The 23,306-nt window shown below is 46.3% G+C and overlaps 1 protein-coding gene across 4 annotated transcripts in view; it reads left to right on the forward strand.

Annotated features, from left to right (window-relative positions):
- socs7 (suppressor of cytokine signaling 7) overlaps positions 1-23,306 on the forward strand; it is a 161,616-nt gene that overhangs the window by 94,013 nt on the left and 44,297 nt on the right. For 3 of the 4 annotated variants that reach the window (XM_063037443.1, XM_063037444.1, XM_063037445.1), the window contains exons 8-9: positions 8,856-8,991; positions 10,818-10,970. In XM_063037443.1, coding sequence (XP_062893513.1) covers positions 8,856-8,991; positions 10,818-10,938 — 257 coding nt within the window. In that variant the 3' untranslated portion in view covers positions 10,939-10,970. Of the gene's footprint in view, positions 1-8,855; positions 8,992-10,817; positions 10,971-12,306; positions 14,395-23,306 lie in introns of those variants that run through there. The other variant, XM_063037442.1, reaches the window with a different exon arrangement.

Below are 23,306 nucleotides of genomic sequence, written 5' to 3' on the forward strand. Positions count from 1 at the left end.
ACACTACTTCTATGTCTTATGGTCTTTAAGACTCACCTCAGTGCTCATCGTACATAGCGTCCATCTCCTGCCTAACGGTCATGGTGGTTAAATTTGGAAAGGACTGTATCATTCACTTAGCACTTTCTGACACGCAGTTGTGTGGAACTGGCCTTTCATCCACCTAAAGCCTGTACCATATTTGCAGTTTATGGTTGAACATCTAGCTTCAACCCCCGGTGCAGTTCACTGACATCTCTCCTCATGTAAGTTTAGTTGTTAATTCACTTAATTAACCAGATTTTCAGTGTCCTCTGTGTGTGAAGCTATAGCTGACAAGCCTTCCACAGTCTGGGTAGTAACTGCTTCCCTCCCAACTCTACACAGCTAATTGGGCTCAATTAAAACATTAGCTGTAGAACTTAGAACATTACAGCACATTACAGGCCCTTGGGGCCACGACGTAGTGTGGAACTTTTAAACTGCTTGAAGATCAATCCAACCCTTTCCTCCTACATTAACTTCCTTATTTTCTACTATCCACGTGCCTATCTTAGAGTTCCTTAAATGCCCCTAATATATCTGCCCTTACCACTACCCCCCCATACTCACCCCAGCAGGGTGTTCCAAGCACCCACCACTGTCTGAGATGGTGCAGAATATTTCTTCTCCCCCCCACCACCCCACCACCCCACCACCCCACCACCCCACGTACTTTCCTCCAATCATCTTAAAATTATGCTTCTTGTATTTGCCATTTCCACCCTGGAATGAAGTCTCTGGCTCTGACTCCATTGATGCCTCTTATCGTCTTGTACACCTCTATCAAATCTGCTTTATTTGTCACATGTACATTGAAATGAAGGAAGAGACACTCCTCGCTCAAGTAATTTGTGATATTTTTCAATTGCGGGATGGATGGGTTCCCAGTTTGAATCTTTTTCGTTAAGTTGAACCTGCATGAGCAGTAGTGTCAAGCACAGCTTGTTTTCTATATTTTTAGATGTGTCCCTTTGTTGAAGTCGGCGCTGATTGATTGATTTTGACTGGCTGAGTTTTCACCCAGTGAATGATCCAAGGTTTTGGCAAAAGCTTATTAGTGTGTCCCCAGTGCCGACTTCATTAGATGGTGTTGTATGTTCCAGGAATGTGCACCATCTTCAGGAAGGCTGCCAGTCAGCCCAGTGCAACGCTTTAATTGTGTTTCAAACTGACCTTGTGGGCTGCTCGCCTGCCACGCCGAGCCGGGCACTGGCAGAAGGCGCAGGGGAGACCCTGTGGGAGGCAGCTTTGACGGGCTGCTGTGACCTGTCTCAATTGCCTATGGCATTTTCCTTCTGTTTTATTTCACGTCACACATTTTGTAGAAGAAGCTGTAAATGAATTTCAGAATCGGGTTTACTATCACTGACTTATGTTGTGAAATTTGTTGTTTTGCAGCAGCAGTACAGTGTAATCCATAAAACATATTATAAATACAATAAGATAAATATATATTTAGATTGCAAAATGTGAGCAAAAAAAAAGAGGGGTAATGTTCAGGGGTTGGTTCATTGTCCATTCAGAAATCTGGTTGCAGAGAGGAAGAAGCTGTTCCTAAAATGTTGAGTGTATGTCTTCAGGCTCTTGGACCTCCTTGTTGGTAGCAACGAGAAGAGGGCATGTTCTGAGTAATGAGGGTCCTTAAAGATGGATGCATTGATAAGTAGGTGTACCTTATGTGGTGGCCACTAAGTGTATGTTCATGATCTTCTGCTGCTGTAGCCAACAGAATCGATGAAAAATTACAGACAAAAACTGACAAACAACCAATGTGCAAAAGAAAACAAATCCATAAGACCATAAGAATTAGGTCATTCAACCCATCAAATCTGCTCCACTATTCTATCATGGCTGATTTATTATCCCTCTCAACCCCATTCTCCTGCCTTCTCTGTGCAAATTGTGGAAATAATTTTTTAAAAAATCATACAGAGAACTTGACTTGAAAGTGAGTCGTAAACACAAAATAATCTGCAGATGCTGTCAAAGGAACACCCACAATGCGCTGGAGGAACTCAGCAGGTCAGTCAGCATCAGTTGAAAAGATTAGTCGACGTTTCGGGCTGAAACCCTTCGTCAGGACTGAAGGAAGAACTTTGCGGGGGGGGGTTGAAGAATGCTGGTAGTTGAAAAAAGTAATTTGAAAGACAAAGGGGTGGGGGAGGGGAAGCAGGGAGGTGATTGGCAGGAGAACAATGCGCAGTAGTAGAAGGAGGTGGAACTATGAGGGAGGTGATGTGAAATAGGGATAGAGGAAGGGAGGGGGAAGGAATTACCAGAAGTTGGAGAATTCGATGTTCACACCAAGGGACTGGAGTCTACCTAGACAGTATATGAGGTGTTGCTCCTCCAACCTGAGTTTAGCCTCATCATGGTAGTAGAGGAGGCCATGTATGGACATATCTGAATGGGAGTGAGAAGCAGAGTTGAAGTGGCTGGCTACTGGGAGATCCTGTCTGTTGTGGCGGACGGAGCGGAGTTGCTCGATGAAGCGGTTTCCCCAATCTGCGTCGGGTTTCACCGATGTAGAGGAGGCCGCACCAGGAGCACTGGATGCAATAGATGACCACAACAGACTCACAAGTGAAGTGTTGCCTCACTTGGAAGGACTGTTTGGGGCACTGAATGGTGGCAAGAGAGGAGGTGTAGGGACAGGTGTAGCACTTACGCTTACAGGGATAAGTGCTGGGTGGGAGATCCATGAGGAGGGACGTGTGGATCAGGGAGTCGCGGAGGGACAGCTCCCTGCGGAAATCGGAGAGGGGTGGAGAGGGAAAGATGTGCTTAGTGGTGGGGTCCTGTTGAAGGTGGCGGAAGCTGCGGAGGATAATGTGCTGGATCCAGAGGCTGGTGGGGTGGTAGGTGAGTCAGTAGGTTGTGGAGTGAGGTAAACAATGAGGTGCAACATCAAAACATGGTAGATGGTGTGGTCAATGGTACTAGGGAAATGTTAGTGTTATAACAGCAGGGTAGAAGCTGTCCTTGACCCTGGGGGGTTTCAGGGTTTTGTATGTAAATTAGGTGAATTTTACAATCAGGTTTGAGTATAGCTGACACTCTTGATTGGGAACCTCTTAACATAGAACTTTACAGCAATAGCCACTTTCCTCCCGACTCTGAGGAGATTAATTCTTTATAGCTGCCCCAGAAAAAACGAAGTTCGGGTTACTGTCCAAATTCTCATTATAGTTTCATCTTTAATCGTCCACAGAGACTGAAACTTCAGCTGACAGGGCTCAATTAAAACTTCAGCTTTAGAACATGGAACATTATAGCACAGTGCAGGCCCTTTGGTCCATGATGTTGAGCCAAACTCTTTACCTATCCTAAGATCAATCTAACCTTTCCCTCTTGCATAGCCTCCTATTTTGCTATCATCCATGTGCTTAACAAATGTTCGTTGATAGTACCTCTTCTTTGAACTTTGAGTGAGTGGATGAGGGGCAGGGGTTCCAACCTGGGGTCCACAAGTTCCTTGGTTAATGCTAAGGCTCCATGGCATAACATAGGCTGGGAACCCCTTCTCTAGGGTCTGATTCCCTCTGGAGGAAGGGGTGGGAAATGTTTGTCCTACATCCCATCAAATCTTGGCTCTAATTTTTGGATCAAAAATTTGCCCTTGAAGTTAAATCATGGACATTTTATAAATATTCACCGACTTATCCTACTTGTAATTTTAAAAGGTTTTAATCCTAGGGGACTAGATATATTGAGCTTCAGTATTTGGACATTACATTTCAGACCCTCAAAGATTAAAAAAAATAGTCATTGAGAATTAATCCTTTTCAGTAAATGAACAGAGTATTGCGGGCAGAGCTGAGAAATGAGTAGAATTTTATTGTTGGTCCAAGGAATATGAAAAAATAGCAGTAAGCATGTTTCATCCGTAATGCCAACGCAGAGAGAGCAGTCGAACCAGACAGCATACCCAGACGGGTCCTCGGACTGTGCCAACCAGCTGGTGGAAGTTCTGATGGGTATTTACAACCTCTCGCTGTCCGAAGCTATAGTTCCGGCATGCCAATCTCCAAGATGTTAGCAGCAACATGTCTTATTGACTACAGACCGATGGCACTCACTCCCATAGTTGCCAAGTGCTTGGAACGATTGCTCATGTCTCACATCTAGGATGTAATCCCAGCTACCTTGGACCAGCACCAGTTTGCCTCTAAGGTGAATAGATCAACTGAAGATGCCATTTGTATTGCTGTTCATGCTGTTTTGGAACACCTGGAGCACAAAGACACCTACGTCAGGATGCTTTTCCTGACCTCTGCCTGTAACACCGTACTACTAAACAAGCTGACTGTTGAGCTCCACAATCTAGGTCTCGGCACATCAACCTGTAACTGGATCTTGGACTTCTTCACTAATCGTACCCAGATGGTGAAACTAGGCAAGTGCACATCAACACCCCCCCCCCAAACCGGTGCCTCGCAGGGGTGTGAACTGAGCCACTTCTCTACTCTCTCTTCACCGATGACTGCACTCCTGCTCGTGCTGCAAACTCAGTCATCCAATTTGCAGGTGACACAACTGTGATTGGCCTAATCACAAACAATAACGAATCTATATATAGAAAGGTGCTGAAACTATCTGATAGGTTGTGGTTCCTGCACCAATCACTTAACATCAAGAAGAAAAAAGAAATGATAAATGACTTCAGGAAGTCAAGAAGGCGCAAACAAGCCCCAAGCCCCACTATTTATAAATGGTGCTCTGTGTCCAGCACATAATTCTCCGTACTTCCGCCATCTCCAACGGGATCCAGCCACCAAGCAAACCCTCCCCCCTCCCCCCGCAATTTCTACCTTCCGCAGCAATCGCTCCCTACGCGGCTCCCTTGTCCATTCGTCCCTCCCCACTGATCTCCCTCCTGGCACTTATCCTTGCAAGCGGAACAAGTGCCACACCTGCCCCTACACCTCCTCCCTCACCACCATTCAGAGCCCCAGACAGTCCTTCCAGGTGAGGCGATGCTTCACTTGTGAGTCTGGGGTCATCCACTGTTTCCAGTGCTCCCAGCGTGGCCCAACCCCAGTCAAATCCCCTGAAGATCTTGCGTGCTTAAATATGGTCACCACTCATTCTTCTTAATCTCCAAAGATGGGCCGCACGGTAGCATTTCCTGCCTCTGTCTGTGTACCCTTGTGCACATTCTCCTTGTACCTGTGTGGGTTTCCTCTGGGTGCTCTGGTTTCCTCCCACAATCCAAATTACACCCATATGACCAAGGTTAATTGGTCATATGGGTGTAATTGGGCCGGAGGGGCCTGTTTCTACATTGTATCTCAAAATAAGTAAATTATAGACCCACACTGTCCAGTACCTCTCATCACAGGAATTAGCCTGCTCCTGTGGACTGTCTCGGATGCTTTTTTTTAAAAAACAGGGCACTAAATACATGCAGATATTTTTAGGTGTGACCTCACCATCTCCAGTATAACTGTAATAAAGCCTCCCTGTTTGTAAATTTAATGTTTTTGCAATAAAGGCCAACATGCTACCTGCCAACTACTTGTGATTCGTAGATCCCCTGAACTTCACTCATTTGCATTCACTCTCCGTGAAATAATCGACTTTCTGATTCCAGTTAGGGGAGATGTCGGAGGTGTTTTTTTTTAAAAATACCAAGTAGTGGGTGGTGTGGTACGCACTGCCTGTGATGGTGGTAAAGGCAGATTCATTAGGGCATTTAAGAGACTTAGATAGGCACATGGATGATAGAAAAATGGAGGGTATATGGGAGGAAAGGGTTAGATTGATTTTAGAGTTGGTTAAAAGGTCGGCACAACGTTGTAAGTTTGCTGTATTGTTTTGCGTTTGAAACACCGGTTCCATCGACTGCGTAAGTCTAGGGGAGACCATCTCTGGCCCCGCCAAACATGGGAGATTGAGGTGCAAGCCCACCATGAAACCCCCAGTTGTGTGGATGCTGCATGATTCGTCACCCCGTTACAAATCAGTACCACGAAACAACAGACGGTACACTGCATACAATTAAAAGATTTAGCTTTATAATTCTTAATTTGACTAAAGGGTTAGTAAGGAAAAAGCAAAAAGAGAAAAGGGCCCATTATAATGAAACAGTCCAACGTGCACGAGTTGGAGCTTCCGGTGTCCCCTTCAATCTGTCCAGGCCTTGTCAAATCATGGCCCCGCTCCGCGTCGAGTCCTACCACCTCTTCTCCCACCGAACAAAAGACCCAGCTCACACAACACGGAAACACACTCCCTTCATCGGATGGTACAAATTCCAAAGCACCCATAACCCAAACACAGAAAGACCACTACATTAGCAGTGAAACCTTTCCCAGGGTGTTACATGTTCTATGGTCCATGTACAATGAATCTATGGAAACTTCCATTCCATCGTAGCTGATTTATTATCCCTCTCAACCCTCTGGTCCTAGACTCTCTCACCGTTGGAAACATCCACTTTATCAAGGCTTTCAATATTTTATAGGTTCCAAAGTGATTCTCCCCCTCCCCCCGCCCAAATCTTCTAGATTCCAGCAAGTACAGGCCCAGAGCCATTAAATGCTCCTCGTGTTAACCCTTTCATTCCCAGGATCGTTCTCATGAATCTCCTCTGGACCTTTTCCAATACCACTGGTGTGTGTTCCCTCAACTTCCCCTTCCTGAAGTCCACAACTAATTCCTTAGTCTTACTGAAGGATTTGTGAGATCAGCCTTTGCTGGGGGAGAAGAGTGGGAACAAAACTCCATCCAGAGGTTTGAGCTTCCCCTGCAATGTTGAGGGAATATTTTTATTTGATGTTTAGTAATGTGGGACTGTAAGTAAGCTCCAGTGCTTTATTTAAGTTTGCTGATTTTGATTTGGCCACTGTCGTTGGCCAATCAAAGGTGGTGACGAATTGGCACACAGGAAGAAGATAGCAAATCTGGCTGACTGGTGCCACAGCAACCCCTTAATCAATGTCAGCGAGGCCAAGCGGCTGATTATTGGCTTCAGGAGGAGGAAACCGGACGCCCAGGACGCAGTCCTTATCAGGTGAATCAGAGGTGGAGAGGATCAGCAACTTTAAATTCCTTGGTGTTACTATTTCAGAGGACCTGTCCTGGACCCAGCATGTAAATGCAATTACAAAGAAAGCACAGCAGTGCCTCTACTTCCGTCAGGATTTGTGAAGGTCTGGCATGACATCTAAAACTTAGACAAACTTCTTTAGATGTATGCTGGAGAGTATATTGACAGGTTGCGGTGCAGCCTGGTATGGAAACCTCAATGCCCTTAAACAGAAAATCCTACAAAAAGTAGTGGATACAGCCCAGTCCATCGTGGGTAACACCCTCCCCACCACTGAGCACGCCGACATGAAACACTGTCGCAGGAAAGCAGCATCCATCACCAGGGACCCCACCACCCAGGATGCGCTCTCTTCACACTGCTGCCGTCAGGAAGGAGGTACAAGACCCACACCACCAGGTACAGGAACAGTTATTACCCCTCAACCATCAGGGAGGAGGTACAGGAGCCTCAGGTCCCAAACCACCAGGTTCAGGAACAGTTATTACCCCTCAACCATCAGGAATGAGATACAGGAGCCTCAGGACTCACACCACCAGGTTCAGGAACAGTTATTACCCCTCAACCATCAGGAAGTACAGGAGCCTCAGGTCCCACACCACCAGGTTCAGGAACAGTTATTACCCCTCAACCATCAGGAAGGAGGTACAGGAGCCTCAGGACTCACACCACCAGGTTCAGGAACAGTTATTACCCCCTCAACCATCAGGAATGAGATACAGGAGCCTCAGGACCCACACCACCAGGTTTAGGAACAGTTATTACCCCTCAACCATCAGGAATGAGATACAGGAGCCTCAGGACTCACACCACGAGGTTCAGGAACAGTTATTACCCCCTCAACCATCAGGCTCTTGAACCAGAGGGGATAACTTCACTTCCCCAATCACTGAAATGTTCCCACAATCTATGGACTCACTTTCAAGGAATCCGAATCAGGTGCATTATCACCGGTATGTGTCTGAAATTTGTTAACTTAGCAGCAGCAGTTCAATTCAATAAGAAGAAAAAATAATAAATAAATCAATTACAGTATACATATATTGAATAGATTTAAAATTGTGCAAAAACAGAAATAATATATATAAAAAAGTGAGGTAGTGTTCATGGGTTCAATGTCCATTTAGGAATCAGATGGCAGAGGGGAAGAAGCTGTTCCTGAATCACTGACTTTGTGCCTTCAGGCTTCTGTACCTCCTTCCTGATGGTAACAGTGAGAAAAGGGCATGCCCTGGGTGCTGGACGTCCTTAATAATGGACGCTGCCTTTCTGAGACACCACTCCCTGGCTACTTTGCAGGCTAGTGCCCAAGGTGGAGCTGACTAAATTTACAACCCTCTGCAGCTTCCTGTGCAGTAGCTCCACCCCCCCCCCATACTAGACATACCCTTCACCTTGTGTTCTTGATATTTATTGCTTATTTATTATTTTTATTTTATTCTTTTTGTATTTGCAGTTTGTTGTATTTTGCACAATGGTTGAATACTGCACGTTGGTGCAACCTTTCATTGATTCTATAATGGTTATTGGATTTATTGAGTATGTATGAATCTCAGGGTTGTATATGGTGACATGTTTGTACTTTGATAATACATCTACTTTGAAGTTTGAGCTTCTGAGAAATCGCACCACTCTGCTGTGTAAGATAGCAGAGTTCAGCACAGTAAAGGCCCACAATAATTAACCTGAAACGAGGTTTTGCAATGTCTGCTGGCACAGAGGAGCCGCATACAAGAGCCCGGCTCCGGGCTGACGCTGTCAGTGTTTCTCTACTTGGCCGCAGGTCTCCCTCCAACGCCAGTGCAGCTCCTCTACCCGGTCTCTCGCTTCAGCAACGTGAAGTCTCTGCAGCACCTGTGTCGATTCCGGATCCGGCAGCTCGTCCGCATCGACCATATCCCCGATCTGCCCCTGCCGAAGTGAGTAAGCCTCAGTCCGGGCTGGAAGGGCCAGCTGGCTGGAGTGAATGTTTGTGTCTGTGAGTACGAGGTCTGTGCAGACTGACGGGTTTGGGGGCTGTGCAATAAGGCCATAAGATGTAGAAGCAGAATTAGGCCATTTGGCCCATTGAGTTTCCTCTGTCATTTCATCATGGCTGATCCATTTTCCTGTCAGCCCCAATCTCCTACCTTCTCCCCATAACCCTTCATTCCATGAGTAATCAACCATCTATCGACCTCTGCCTTAAATAAACCCAGTGACGTGGCCTCCACAGCCACCTATGGCAATGAACTCCACACCACTCTCTGGCTAAAGAAATTTCTCCTCATCTCCATTCTAAAAGGATGCCGCTCTATTCTGAGGCTGTGGCTTCTGTTCTTAGACACTCCCACCAGAGGAAACATCCTCTCCTCACGTACTCTACTGAGGCCTTTCAGCATTCGATAGCTTTCAATAATATTCCCCCCTCATTCCAGTGAGTACTGGCCCAGGTCCATCAAATGCTTCTCATATGATAAGCCTTTCATTCGCAGAATCACTTTCATGAACCTCCTTTGAACCCTCTCCAATGCAGTGTGTCATTTCTCAGATAAGGGGCCTTTGGTCTGTGTGTGCAGACCAATGATGTTGGGGCTGTTCATTGTTTTTGTGTGTGTATATGCTCTGTGTATGTACAGACCGATCATTGTGGGGATTGTACGTTGGTTTGTATGTCCAGACCGATAGTTGTGGGATTGTACATTGATGTGTATGTACGGATTGATCTGTGTGGGGATGTATGTTAGTGTGTATATACAGACCGATCGTTGTGGGATTGTACGTTGGTGTGCATGTACAGACTGATCGGTGTGGGATTGTACATTGGTGTGTATATACAGACCGATCGGTGTGGGATTGTACGTTGGTGTGCATGTACAGACTGATCGGTGTGGGATTGTACATTGGTGTGTATATATAGACCGATCAGTGTGGGATTGTACGTTGGTGTGTATGTACAGACCGATCGTTGTGGGATTGTACATTGGTGTGTATGTACAGACCGATCGTTGTGGGATTGAACGTTGGTGTGTATGTACAGACCGATCGGTGTGGGATTGTACGTTGGTGTGTATGTACAGACCGATCGGTGTGGGATTGTACGTTGGTGTGTATGTACAGACCGATCGTTGTGGGATTGAACGTTGGTGTGTATGTACAGACCGATCGGTGTGGGATTGTACGTTGGTGTGTATGTACAGACCGATCGTTGTGGGATTGTACGTTGGTGTGTATGTACAGACCGATCGTTGTGGGATTGTACGTTGGTGTGTATGTATAGACTGATCGGTGTGGGGGTTGTACATTGGTGTGAGTGCGCTGTGTATGTTCAGGGTGTGGGTTTACAGTGTGGAACTGGAGACACAAGTGGCTGCACATACCTAAACCTCGAAGAGTTTTTAAAATATAGCAACTTGCTGGAGGAAGTAAGGGCGGGGGTCAGGAAAGGTCTGTGGAGGGAAATGGACAGTCACGTTTCGGGTTGAGACTCTTCACCTGATCCATTTTTCTCCATGGATGCCACCTGACAGACTGAGTTCCTCCAGCAGGTTGTATTTGTTTTGCCTGGTCATGTGAGGCCTCGCTGATGGGTCCTGGTCTGGAGCAGGGTGTCAGCGGCAGTAGCAGTGAGTTTTGATCTTGGCAGCGGTGTCAGGGAGCTGCTGAGATCGGAGACCCTCACAGACCCTGCTAAATGGCCACTCTTGCGAGCTGCAGCTTCCCCCCGTGCCTGGCTGCCGCTGATGATTTCACTCATCTCATTCAGGCCCCTCATCTCGTACCTGCGCAAGTTCTACTACTATGACCCTGAGGAGGAGACGTACCTGTCTCTGAGGGAAGCTCGCCTCAGTGTGGCCTCAGAACAGGGCATGGACACCCAGACGTAGCCGGTCGAGAGTCTCCGCTTGAATCGTCTACAGTAAGTGAGCGGGTGAGGGGTGGATTGCATTGGCGGAGGGGGGCGGCGCTAGAAGTTTCTTTGCCTTGATTTTACATCATTAGCTTTAACTTTTTGTCACATGTACTGTACATCAAAACATGCAGTGAAATGTGATGGCGGACAGGAAAAGTTGTTCCTAAATAATAGTGTGAGTGTGTGTCTTCAGCTCCTGTGCCTCCTCCCTGATGGTAGTAATGAGAAGACAGCACGTCCTAGATGGTGGGAGACCTTAATGGTGAATGCTGCCTTCTTGAAGAATGTTATGTTGAAGTTGTACACAACATTGTTGAGGCCATACTCCGTATAGCCTCCGTATTGTGTTCGGTTTTGGTTACCCTGCTCAAGGAAATTTGCCATTAAACTTTAAAGATTGTATAAAGTATTTCTGTGAATGTTGCCGGCCGGAACTTAAAGGCCTGCTTTATAGGGATAGGTTGGGCAGGCTAGGAACTTCTTCCTTGCGATGTATGAAAATAAGATGAATGCAGATAATCCCCCCCTCCAGAGTTGGAGAATCAAGAACTGGAGGACAGAGGCGAGGGGTACTTGAGAAGGTCTGGCTGCCATATTGAAGAAAGATGTGCAAGTATTGGAGAAGATCTAGAGAATAATTTTGGGAGTGAAAGGGTTAGTATATGAGGAGCATTTGAAAGCTCTGGGCCCTCAGAGACTGGAATTTAGAAGAATGAGGGGCAATCTCATTAAAACCTATTGAATGTTGAAAGAGTGGACGTGGAGAGAATGTTTCTATAGTGGGGGAGTCTTGGACCAGAAGGCACAGCCTCAGAATACAAATACGTCCCTTTCGAAGACATTTCTTGAGCCAAAGAGTTGTGAATGTGTGGAATTCATTACCACAGATGGCTGTGGAGGCCGAGTCATTGGGTATATTTAATGCAGAGGGGAGTGCCGCCCAGAGAGAGAACCACTCCATGAGGAGTTGGAGGACAGCACTGGGTATATGTAAAGTGAAGGTTGAGAGGTTCTTGATTATTCAGAGCGTCAAAGGTTACGGGGAGAAAACAGGAGAATGGGGTTAAGAGTGATAATAAATCAGTCGTGAGGGAACAGCAGACTCGATGGGCCGATTGGCCTGATTTGCTCCTGTGTCTTATGGTCTAATAAGGGGTCCTCATCTGCGTGTGATTCTTGAATTGATTTGTATTAAAGTCTGCTCCTTTCTGGAAAGAGGAGTTTTCCGTCAAAACCTCCGTGCAGTGTGGAGGCTGGTGTGTAACTTGCTGGTTGGTTTGAGATGTATTTGTCCCAAGACAAGAAAACAAAGGGCTCACCCTCCCTCTCTGCTTCCTAACAGGTTGCATCCTGACTGTGGGCAGTGGGGACAGCAAAGTCTGACGGGATCACTTCGCCAGGACTGAGGGGGGGGCTCGTCGATTTTGTTTTCCCCAGAAACGCTCCTTATTCCTGATGCTAACGTAGACCCATCGTAAGGGGTTGGTGGTGTGGATTGTGACCAGATTCCTCCCTGGATGGTGAAGACAGAAAAGGACAATCAAGAGTTTGATATTGGAATTTGCACTTTCTACCAAGAAAGACAGCCATTAGTAGCTAACAGCTTTATACTGGAGGGAGAGACCGTGTACCAGAGACATTCACATTACTGCAATTCCTGATTTGGAGTGAATGCCTGGGTTATATTGCACAATATATTTGTTTTGAATTAAACTACTGGTTGTATTTGCAAGCTATTTAACTTCGTAATTTAAGGAAATCATTTGTAACTCCTTTATCTGGCTGGATTCTTATTTTCCAGAAGAGATTTTATCCCTGTAACTTGTACTCAGTGGCCACTTTATTAGGTACAGCTACTCCTTAATGCAAATATCTAATCAGCCAATCATGTGGCAGCAGCTCAGTGCATGAAACCATGCAGACATGATCAAGAGGTTCAGTTGTTATTCAGACCAAATGTCAGAATGGAGAAGAAATGTGATCTAAGTGACTTTGACCCTGGAATGATTGGTGCCAGATGGGGTGGTTTGAATATCTCAGAAACTGCTGATCTTCTGGGGTTTTCACGCACAACAACCTCTAGAGTTTACAGGGAATGGTGTGAAAAACAAAAAAAACACCCAGTGACTGTCAGTTCTGTGAGTGAAATCACCTTGTTAATGAGAGTCAGAGGAGAATGGCCAGATGGGTTCAAGCTGGCAGGAAGGTGACAGTAACTCAAATAACCACACATTGCAAAAGAGCATCTCCGAACGCACAACACGTCAAACCTTGAAGTGGTTGGGCTACAGCAGCAGAAGACCACATGGGGTTCCATTCCTGTACCCAATAAAGTGGCCAGTGTATTAGTTTTGAATTAAACTACTGGTTGTATTTGCAGGCTTGGTCATTTAAGGCAATCATTTGTCTGGCTAGATCTCAGTTTTGTTGCGGAGCTGATCCCTGTAACGTACTACATAGAGTAAATGCAAGCATTAACGCAGATGCAGACCCACGGCAATTGGCGTGATGAGGTTTTGGGTAGAATTCCTGAGCTCTGGTCTCTACCTGTGACTGTTCATGCTGCCCACCCCCCTTCAACCGCTATTGGTCACTTGGCACATCTATCCACACGTACAGCCAATTAGAGAATAGGACTGTTGGACAATGGCATGATTTTCTGATGCAAATTAAAAGGGCTTTTTTTTAACTAGAGGAAGTGTTCCAGTCAAACCAAAAGTGAAATACATCTGTTTTGAGATTTTTGAGTCCCAAAGTTTTTCACCAGAGTTTAGCGGACCCTGGGCATTAACCCCAGGAGACTCCAGGCTATTGCTGGAGCATCCATAACCCCATGGTAACTCTGACAGTACTAAGTTCACAGTGAACCTACCAAATCAGCTCATGTTTCTCTCCTCGCCCGCCAATGGGATACTTCAGGTTTCTAGAGCACATCCAACAAATTACAGAATTCCAGCAACCTTTTTGAAAATTCTACAATCAGTCAGAGTGACTACAAAGCTTTTTGTTTTGGAGTCATCGTGCTTGAACCATGTAAATCTGGCATCAGATTTGCGTGGTGTGGGCCCCAAATATCATTTGTCATTTCTCAGATAACTGAGCCTGTGGCTGTCTGTTGTGTGCTTTCAAGATTTAAAGATTCAGATTTATTTATTATAGTACTATACAAAAGTCTTAGGCACATGTCAAATATACTGTAAATCAATGATGCTTTCAAAATAATGAAATGAAAAGTTTCTAAATATAAGAAGATTTACTATACAGTGCAGTAATCACTAAAAATCTAAATATAATCAATATTTGTGTGACCACCCTTTACCTTTAAAACTGCATCAATCCTCTTAGGTATACTGTTTTTAAACGCAAACAACAGGAATTCTGCAAATGCTGGAAATTCAAGCAACATACATCAAAGTTGCTGGTGAACGCAGCAGGCCAAGCAGCATCTATAGGAAGAGGTGCAGTCGACGTTTCAGGCCGAGACCCTTCGTCAGGACTAACTGAAGGAAGAGTGAGTAAGGGATTTGAAAGCTGGAGGGGGAGGGGGAGATGCAAAATGATAGGAGAAGACAGGAGGGGGAGGGATAGAGCCAAGAGCTGGACAGGTGATAGGCAAAAGGGGATACGAGAGGATCATGGGGCAGGAGGTCCGGGAAGAAAGACGGGGGGGGGGGTGACCCAGAGGATGGGCAAGGGGTATATTCAGAGGGACAGAGGGAGAAAAAGGAGAGTGAGAGAAAGAATGTGTGCATAAAAATGAGTAACAGCTGGGGTACGAGGGGGAGGTGGGGCCTAGCGGAAGTTAGAGAAGTCAATGTTCATGCCATCAGGTTGGAGGCTACCCAGACGGAATATAAGGTGTTGTTCCTCCAACCTGAGTGTGGCTTCATCTTTACAGTAGAGGAGGCCGTGGATAGACATGTCAGAATGGGAATGGGATGTGGAATTAAAATGTGTGGCCACTGGGAGATCCGATGTGGCCTTTTATATATTGGCAAGACCCAATGCAGACTGGTAGATCGTTTCGCTGAACACCTATGCTCTGTCTGACAGAGAAAGCACACATTCTTTCTCTCACTCTCCTTTTTCTCCCTCTGTCCCTCTGAATATACCTCTTGCCCATCCTCTGGGTCACCCCCCCCCCCGTCTTTCTTCCCGGACCTCCTGTCCCATGATCCTCTCGTATCCCCTTTTGCCTATCACCTGTCCAGCTCTCGGCTCTATCCCTCCCCCTCCTGTCTTCTCCTATCATTTTGCATCTCCCCCACCCCCTCCCACTTTCAAATCCCTTACTCACTCTTCCTTCAGTTAGTCCTGACGAAGGGTCTCGGCCTGAAACGTCGACTGTACCTCTTCCTACAGATGCTGCTTGGCCTGCTGCGTTCTCCAGCAACTTTGATGTATGTTGCTAGGTATACTGTTGTGCAGTTTTATAAGAAAAATCAGCTGGTAGGTTGTTCCGAGCATATTGGAGAACTTGCCACAGTTCTTCTGCAGACTTTGGCTGTCTTGTTTGCTTCTGTCTGTCCTGGTTAGTCCAGACAGCCTCAATGATGCTGCGATCAGGGCTCTGTGGAGGCCATACCATCTGAAACTGTATGAAAAAATCCAGGGTGCCTAAGACTTTTGCACAGTGCTGTACATCAAAACGTGCAGTGAATGTGTGGCATACATTAACAATCAACACCCAAGGATGTGCTGGGGGCAGTCTTCAGGTGACACCACACATTCCGGTGCGAAGAGCAAAGCACCAGGGCCACGATGGGCAGTGGGGGTTCTTGATTTGACAAATGCACAAGTACACGTGTGCACGGGCACAATGAAAAACTTACTTGCTGCAGCATCACAGGCACAGAGCATCAGATAAGCATCATTCACATGAAAACGTGTATGTTAAACAGTTTTTACAAGAAATGAAATATTAGAACAAACAAAATTTCATTTTATTGCTAAGAAGTTGTGTAGAACTAGAGGTCATAGGTTAAAGGTGAAATATTTAAGGAGGAGCTGAGGGGGAAGCTTCACTCAGGGTGGTGAGGGTGTGGAATGAGCTGCCAGCGGAAGTGATGGATTTCAACATCTAAAAGAAATATGGATAAATACATGGATGGGAGGGGTATGAGACTAGGCAAATTAGTAGTTTGGCATGGACAAGATGGGCCAAAGGGCCTGTTTTGTACTGTGGTGCTCTATGACTGGAGGATTTCCAAGATTCTCAACCCTTTGAATGAATACATTTCTCCTCATCTCACCCCTAACATGCCATCATAAGACACTGAACCCATGCTCTGGCAGATTCTCTCCACGGGTCACCAACTCAGTGGCTTTTCCGGCCTGTGGGAATGGCCAGTCTTCCTGAATTATCCTGGAATCGATTGGAATTAAAGTCAAAACCCCCCAAACAATGAGCTGCTCCTGGGGTTAAAAGCACGCTTAATCCTTTCTATTTTCAGTCTGTAAATAAGAGGCTTCTGAATGTGGTGACTTTATTTCACTGTGAAGTTCTGCGGTCGCATCATGCTGAGTAGTGTCCAACTTGCACCCAAGAGTGCAGATCTGTGACACTATTACAGGTCTGTATCCCATAGAAGGTCATTGCCAAGAACCAGTGTGCTGTGATCTGTAGGGATTGAAGGTTAGCCTTACAATGTTCCACCAAGCAGCACATTTAAATCTCAGCCTAACGCATATTCCTGTAAAGGAGCATAACCCTGTCCATATTCTCAGAATTCACCACACTGTGTGCTAATCTCACCACACACTCCAATATCCAGCCACCCAGCCACACAGTGATGCTCTCGCACTGACTAATTGACTGATTACTGCACATTGTTCATTTGTTATGTGCCATGTGGTATTAACATGGGCAATCTTGGTCTTTCCATGACCATGATTGTTCTTGGCAAATTTTTCTACAGAAATGTTTGCCATTGCCACCTTCTGGGCAGTGTCTTTGCAAGACGGGTGACCCCAGCCATTATCAGAGGTTGTCTGCCTGGCGTCAGTGGTCACATAACCAGGACTTGTGATCTGCACCGGCTGCTCATACGACCATCCACCACCTGATCCCACGGGTTCACGTCACCCTGATTGGGTGGGGGGGAGCTAAGCTAGCAGGTGCTACACCTTGCCCAAGGGTGACCTGCAGGCTAGCAGAGGGAAGGAGAGTCTTACACCTCCTTTGGTAGAGACATATCTCTTTCCTGCCACGCAAATATCACACATCAAAACAATTGTTTACAGGCAACCACTGTATTACAAGAGTTGAAATGAGGGTAGATTACGTTCCCTAGCAAGCAGTCTGCATCCGATTTTCTGTAAAATAAATCAGGTTTCTTGGACACGTGCTGGTAATCTGATTTTTTTGGTGGTGGGGGGAAATAAGTTTCATTATTTTTCCACACAAGTTTGGCGGGGGAGAATTTTAGTTAATATCTCAAATTCCTGGATAATGATTTGTAAAATTAGGGCAATTTTCTGTTACACCAACAGTCATTCCACAAGGTTGCCTGGACTTCTACTGCATTTTAAATAAAATCTACCCTCAGGTTGATTTAGTGGCTATCTTAAATCTGTGCCTTCTGGTCAGAGGCAGTGCAAAGATCCCTCGAGCATCCTGCAATCGTACCTGGAGCATATCAGTCTTTTTCATAGCCCACAGTGACCTTGGCATAAGAAAAGACCTTTCAAAGCATCCCAGCCTTGCTGCTTTGGGTACCAGTTGGTGGGTGCATGAGGTGAGCATGGGGTTTGAGAAGTGATACCTGAAGGGGCTGTAGAGGCTGCTGGAGTGAGCCCACCGTAGTCCCGTAGTCCAGATGAGAAATCCATTACCCAGATCAAATGACAAGTTCTTCTGCAATGTACTTTTCAGTGTTCATGAGATTGGCCGGCATTCTTTCTATTGTCAAACCTCAAAACAAAAAAGGCTGTGCCCATTTTACAAGTAGAATGGCCTTGCCTGTTAAACAGAAATTGCTGCAAAGCCAATGCAGACAGTTGGTAGCTGTCCAGTTTACAGAAACTTGTTCAAAAGCATGCACAGTGTATGTTCTTTTCCATATATATAGGACCATGGAACAATCAGAGGTAATGTCAGGGGCAGTTCAGTGTAAATGTTTCAACCCATGTTTTGTAAATGTTGAACAAAGGCAGTTGATTATGTAATGTGCATTTCTAATGGATTTCTATTCTTGAAACTACTGGTATAAATATGACTTGTATAGATTGGAGTTAGAGTAAAACTTCACTGAATTATAAACATATTGATTTAAAATTGCGGTGAGATGTGTGTTTTGTACTTAATTACATAAACCCATCACCCCGATGAGGGCTTAGCTGCTAACAGCAGCTCGCCAAGATCCTCTGTTCTGGGCCAGTCTTTCAAGTTGAACCCAGGTGTAGCCACCTTGCATGTATTAGGTGAAGGTCCTTCCTCTCCCAGGGATGAGGTAATTGGGGCTTCCACTGGCATTTCTGTAGCTCTGGGTTTTTACGGATGGGGTTGCTAGCCTCATGCCCGCCCCTCCTCCTTTTGCAGTCAGGCTTGGGTCATTCCAAGACAGAGTTGTGTGTTGGGTAGAGACGCAGAATTGTTGGAAGGCATTTAATTAAGTCACTGGGATTGAAAGGGTTAATGTATGAGAAGTTTTTGATGGCTCTGGGACTGTACTAACTGGAACTTATAAGAATGAGGAGGAACCTCATTGAAACTTATCGAATATTGAAAGGTCTAGATAAAGTGGATGCGGAGAGGATGTTTCCCATTGTGGAGGAGTCTAGGATCAGAGGGCACAGATAGAGTGGATGTGGAGAGGATGTTTCCCATTGTGGAGGAGTCTAGGACCAGAGGATGCAGATAGAGTGGATGTGGAGAGGATGTTTCCTACACTGGGGGAGTCTAGGACCAGAGAGCACAGATAGAGTGGATGTGGAGAGGATGTTTCCCATTGTGGAGGAGTCTAGGACCAGAGGACACAGATAGAGTGGATGTGGAGAGGATGTTTCCTACACTGGGGGAGTCGAGGACCAGAGGGCACAGATAGAGTGGATGTGGAGAGGATTTTTCCTATAGTGGGGGAGTCTAGGACCAGAGGACACAGATAGAGTGGATGTGGAGAGGATGTTTCCCATTGTGGAGGAGTCTAGGACCAGAGGACGCAGATAGAGTGGATGTGGAGAGGATGTTTCCTGCACTGGGGGAGTCTAGGACCCGAGGGCACAGATAGAGTGGATGTGGAGAGGATTTTTCCGATAGTGGGGGAGTCTAGGACCAGAGGACACAGATAGAGGGGATGTGGAGAGGATGTTTCCTATAGTGGGGAAGTCTAGGACCAGAGGACACAGATAGAGTGGATGTGGAGAGGATGTTTCCTATAGTGGGGGAGTCTAGGACCAGAGGACACAGATAGAGTGGATGTGGAGAGGATGTTTCCTATAGTGGGGGAGTCTAGGACCAGAGGACACAGATAGAGTGGATGAGGAGAGGATGTTTCCTGTAGTGGGGGAGTCAAGGACCAGAGGGCACAGATAGAGTAGATGTGGAGAGGACTTTTCCTATAGTGGGGGAATCTAGGACCAGAGGGCACAGATAGAGTGGATGTGGAGAGGACTTTTCCTATAGTGGGGGAGTCTAGGACCAGAGGACACAGATAGAGTGGATGCGGAGAGGATGTTTCCTATAGTGGGGAAGTCTAGGACCAGAGGGCACAGATAGAGTGGATGCGGAGAGGATGTTTCCTATAGTGCAGGAGTCTAGGACCAGAGGACACAGATAGAGTGGATGAGGAGAGGATGTTTCCTATAGTGGGGAAGTCTAGGACCAGAGGACACAGATAGAGTGGATGTGGAGAGGGTGTTTCCTATAGTGGGGGAGTCTAGGACTAGAGGGCACAGATAGAGTGGATGTGGAGAGGATTTTTCCTATAGTGGGGGAGTCTAGGACCAGAGGACACAGATAGAGTGGATGTGGAGAGGATTTTTCCGATAGTGGGGGAGTCGAGGACCAGAGGACACAGATAGAGTGGATGAGGAGAGGATGTTTCCTATAGTGGGGAAGTCTAGGACCAGAGGACACAGATAGAGTGGATGTGGAGAGGGTGTTTCCTATAGTGGGGGAGTCTAGGACTAGAGGGCACAGATAGAGTGGATGTGGAGAGGATTTTTCCTATAGTGGGGGAGTCTAGGACCAGAGGACACAGATAGAGTGGATGTGGAGAGGATGTTTCCTATAGTGGGGAAGTCTAGGACCAGAGGACACAGATAGAGTGGATGTGGAGAGGATGTTTCCTATAGTGGGGGAGTCTAGGACCAGAGGGCACAGATAGAGTAGATGTGGAGAGGACTTTTCCTATAGTGGGGGAGTCTAGGACCAGAGGACACAGATAGAGTGGATGTGGAGAGGACTTTTCCTATAGTGGGGGATTCTAGGACCAGAGGACACAGATAGAGTGGATGCGGAGAGGATGTTTCCTATAGTGGGGAAGTCTAGGACCAGAGGGCACAGATAGAGTGGATGCGGAGAGGATGTTTCCTATAGTGCAGGAGTCTAGGACCAGAGGACACAGATAGAGTGGATGAGGAGAGGATGTTTCCTATAGTGGGGGAGTCTAGGACCAGAGGACACAGATAGAGTGGATGTGGAGAGGGTGTTTCCTATAGAGGACACAGATAGAGTGGATGTGGAGAGGGTGTTTCCTATAGTGGGGAAGTCTAGGACCAGAGGGCACAGATAGAGTGGATGTGGAGAGGGTGTTTCCTATAGTGGGGGAGTCGAGGACCAGAGGGCACAGATAGAGTGGATATGGAGAGGATGTTTCCTATAGTGGGGAAGTCTAGGACCAGAGGACACAGATAGAGTGGATGTGGAGAGGATGTTTCCTATAGTGGGGGAGTCTAGGACCAGAGGACACAGATAGAGTGGATGTGGAGAGGATGTTTCCTGTAGTGGGGGAGTCAAGGACCAGAGGGCACAGATAGAGTGTATGTGAAGAGGATGTTTACGATAGTGGGGGAGTCTCGGACCAGAGGACACAGATAGAGTGGAAGTGGAGAGGATGTTTCCTATAGTGGGGGACTCTAGGACCAGAGACACAGATAGAGTGGATGTGGAGAGGATGTTTCCTATAGTGGGGGAGTCTAGGACCAGAGGGCACAGATAGAGTGGATGTGGAGAGGATGTTTCCTATAGTGCAGGAGTCTAGGACTAGAGGACACAGATAGAGTGGATGAGGAGAGGATGTTTCCTATAGTGGGGAAGTCTAGGACCAGAGAACACAGATAGAGTGGATGTGGAGAGGGTGTTTCCTATAGTGGGGGAGTCTAGGACTAGAGGGCACAGATAGAGTGGATGTGGAGAGGATTTTTCCTATAGTGGGGGAGTCTAGGACCAGAGGACACAGATAGAGTGGATGTGGAGAGGATGTTTCCTATAGTGGGGAAGTCTAGGACCAGAGGACACAGATAGAGTGGATGTGGAGAGGATGTTTCCTATAGTGGGGGAGTCTAGGACCAGAGGGCACAGATAGAGTGGATGTGGAGAGGATTTTTCCTATAGTGGGGGAGTCTAGGACCAGAGGACACAGATAGAGTGGATGAGGAGAGGATGTTTCCTATAGTGGGGAAGTCTAGGACCAGAGGACACAGATAGAGTGGATGTGGAGAGGGTGTTTCCTATAGTGGGGAAGTCTAGGACCAGAGGGCACAGATAGAGTGGATGTGGAGAGCATGTTTCCTATAGTGGGGGAGTCTAGGACCAGAGGGCACAGATAGAGTGGATGTGGAGAGGATGTTTCCTATAGTGGGGAAGTCTAGGACCAGAGGACACAGATAGAGTGGATGTGGAGAGGGTGTTTCCTATAGTGGGGAAGTCTAGGACCAGAGGGCACAGATAGAGTGGATGTGGAGAGGATGTTTCCTATAGTGGGGGAGTCTAGGACCAGAGGGCACAGATAGAGTGGATGTGGAGAGGATGTTTCCTATAGTGCAGGCGTCTAGGACCAGAGAGCACAGATAGAGTGGATGTGGAGAGGATGTTTCCTATAGTGGGGGAGTCTAGGACCAGAGGACACAGATAGAGTGGATGAGGAGAGGATGTTTCCTATAGTGGGGAAGTCTAGGACCAGAGGACACAGATAGAGTGGATGTGGAGAGGATGTTTCCTATAGTGGGGAAGTCTAGGACCAGAGGGCACAGATAGAGTGTATGTGGAGAGGATGTTTCCTATAGTGGGGGAGTCTAGGACCAGAGGGCACAGATAGAGTGTATGTGGAGAGGATGTTTCCTATAGTGGGGGAGTCTAGGACCAGAGGGCACAGATAGAGTGGATGTGGAGAGGATGTTTCCTATAGTGGGGGAGTCTTGAGCCAGAGGGAACAGCCTCAGAATAGAGGGACATCCCTTTAGAACATAGATGAGGAGAAATTTCTTCAGAGGATGGTGAATCTGTGGAATTCATTGCCACAGATGTCTGTGGAAACCAAGTTCTGGGTATATTTAAAGCTGAAGTTGATAGGTTCTTGATTAGTAAGGACATCAAAGGTTACAGGGAGAAGGCAAGAGAATGGAGTTCAGAAGGGTAATAAATCCGACATGATAGACTGTAAGAGCAGACTTGATGGGCTGAATGGTCTAGTTGTCTCCTATCTCTTATGGTCTTAAGGCTGGACATTCAATATACCGGACATTAGCTTCCCTGTCCCATGAACAAGAGATTCTGCAGCTGCTATAAATCCAAAGTAACACATACAAACTGAGGAACTCAGCAGGTCAGGCAGCATCTATGGAGAGGAATAAACAGTTGATGATTGGTCTGAGATCCTTCAAAGGGCCTTTTGTGTCCTTTTTAATGTGAGCACAAGTTCTGTCTTTTCTACCTTGTTTATTCAACGCCATCTTTTTAAATCCGTCATTCCCATTTCCAACCCTTGTTGTGGCAGTTGAGTTCATTACAAGTGAACTTGTGTGGAATTTCACTTCATACAGGTCTGAGATTCCATTTCCGATTTTGTGAAAAATAAATTATCACCTGCATTCAATGTCAAAGTATATACATGTCACCAAGCACTACCTTGAGATTTATTTTCTTGCAGGCATTCACAGTAGAACAAAGAAATACAGTAGAATCAATGAAAAACTCCACACCAAGGCTGACAAATAATGTGCAAAAGAAGACAAAACTGTTCAAATACAATAATTAACGAACAGATAATACTGAGAAAATGAGTTATTGAGTCCTTGGATCTGCTCCAATTTGCCTACTGGAGTAACAGGTCCACATCAGATACCATTTATTGGCTCTTCACTCAACCACTGGACAGCAAAGATACATCAGGACGCACTTTA

This window comes from Mobula hypostoma, chromosome X1 (assembly GCF_963921235.1).
Source record: "Mobula hypostoma chromosome X1, sMobHyp1.1, whole genome shotgun sequence".
NCBI classification, from domain to species: domain Eukaryota; kingdom Metazoa; phylum Chordata; class Chondrichthyes; order Myliobatiformes; family Myliobatidae; genus Mobula; species Mobula hypostoma.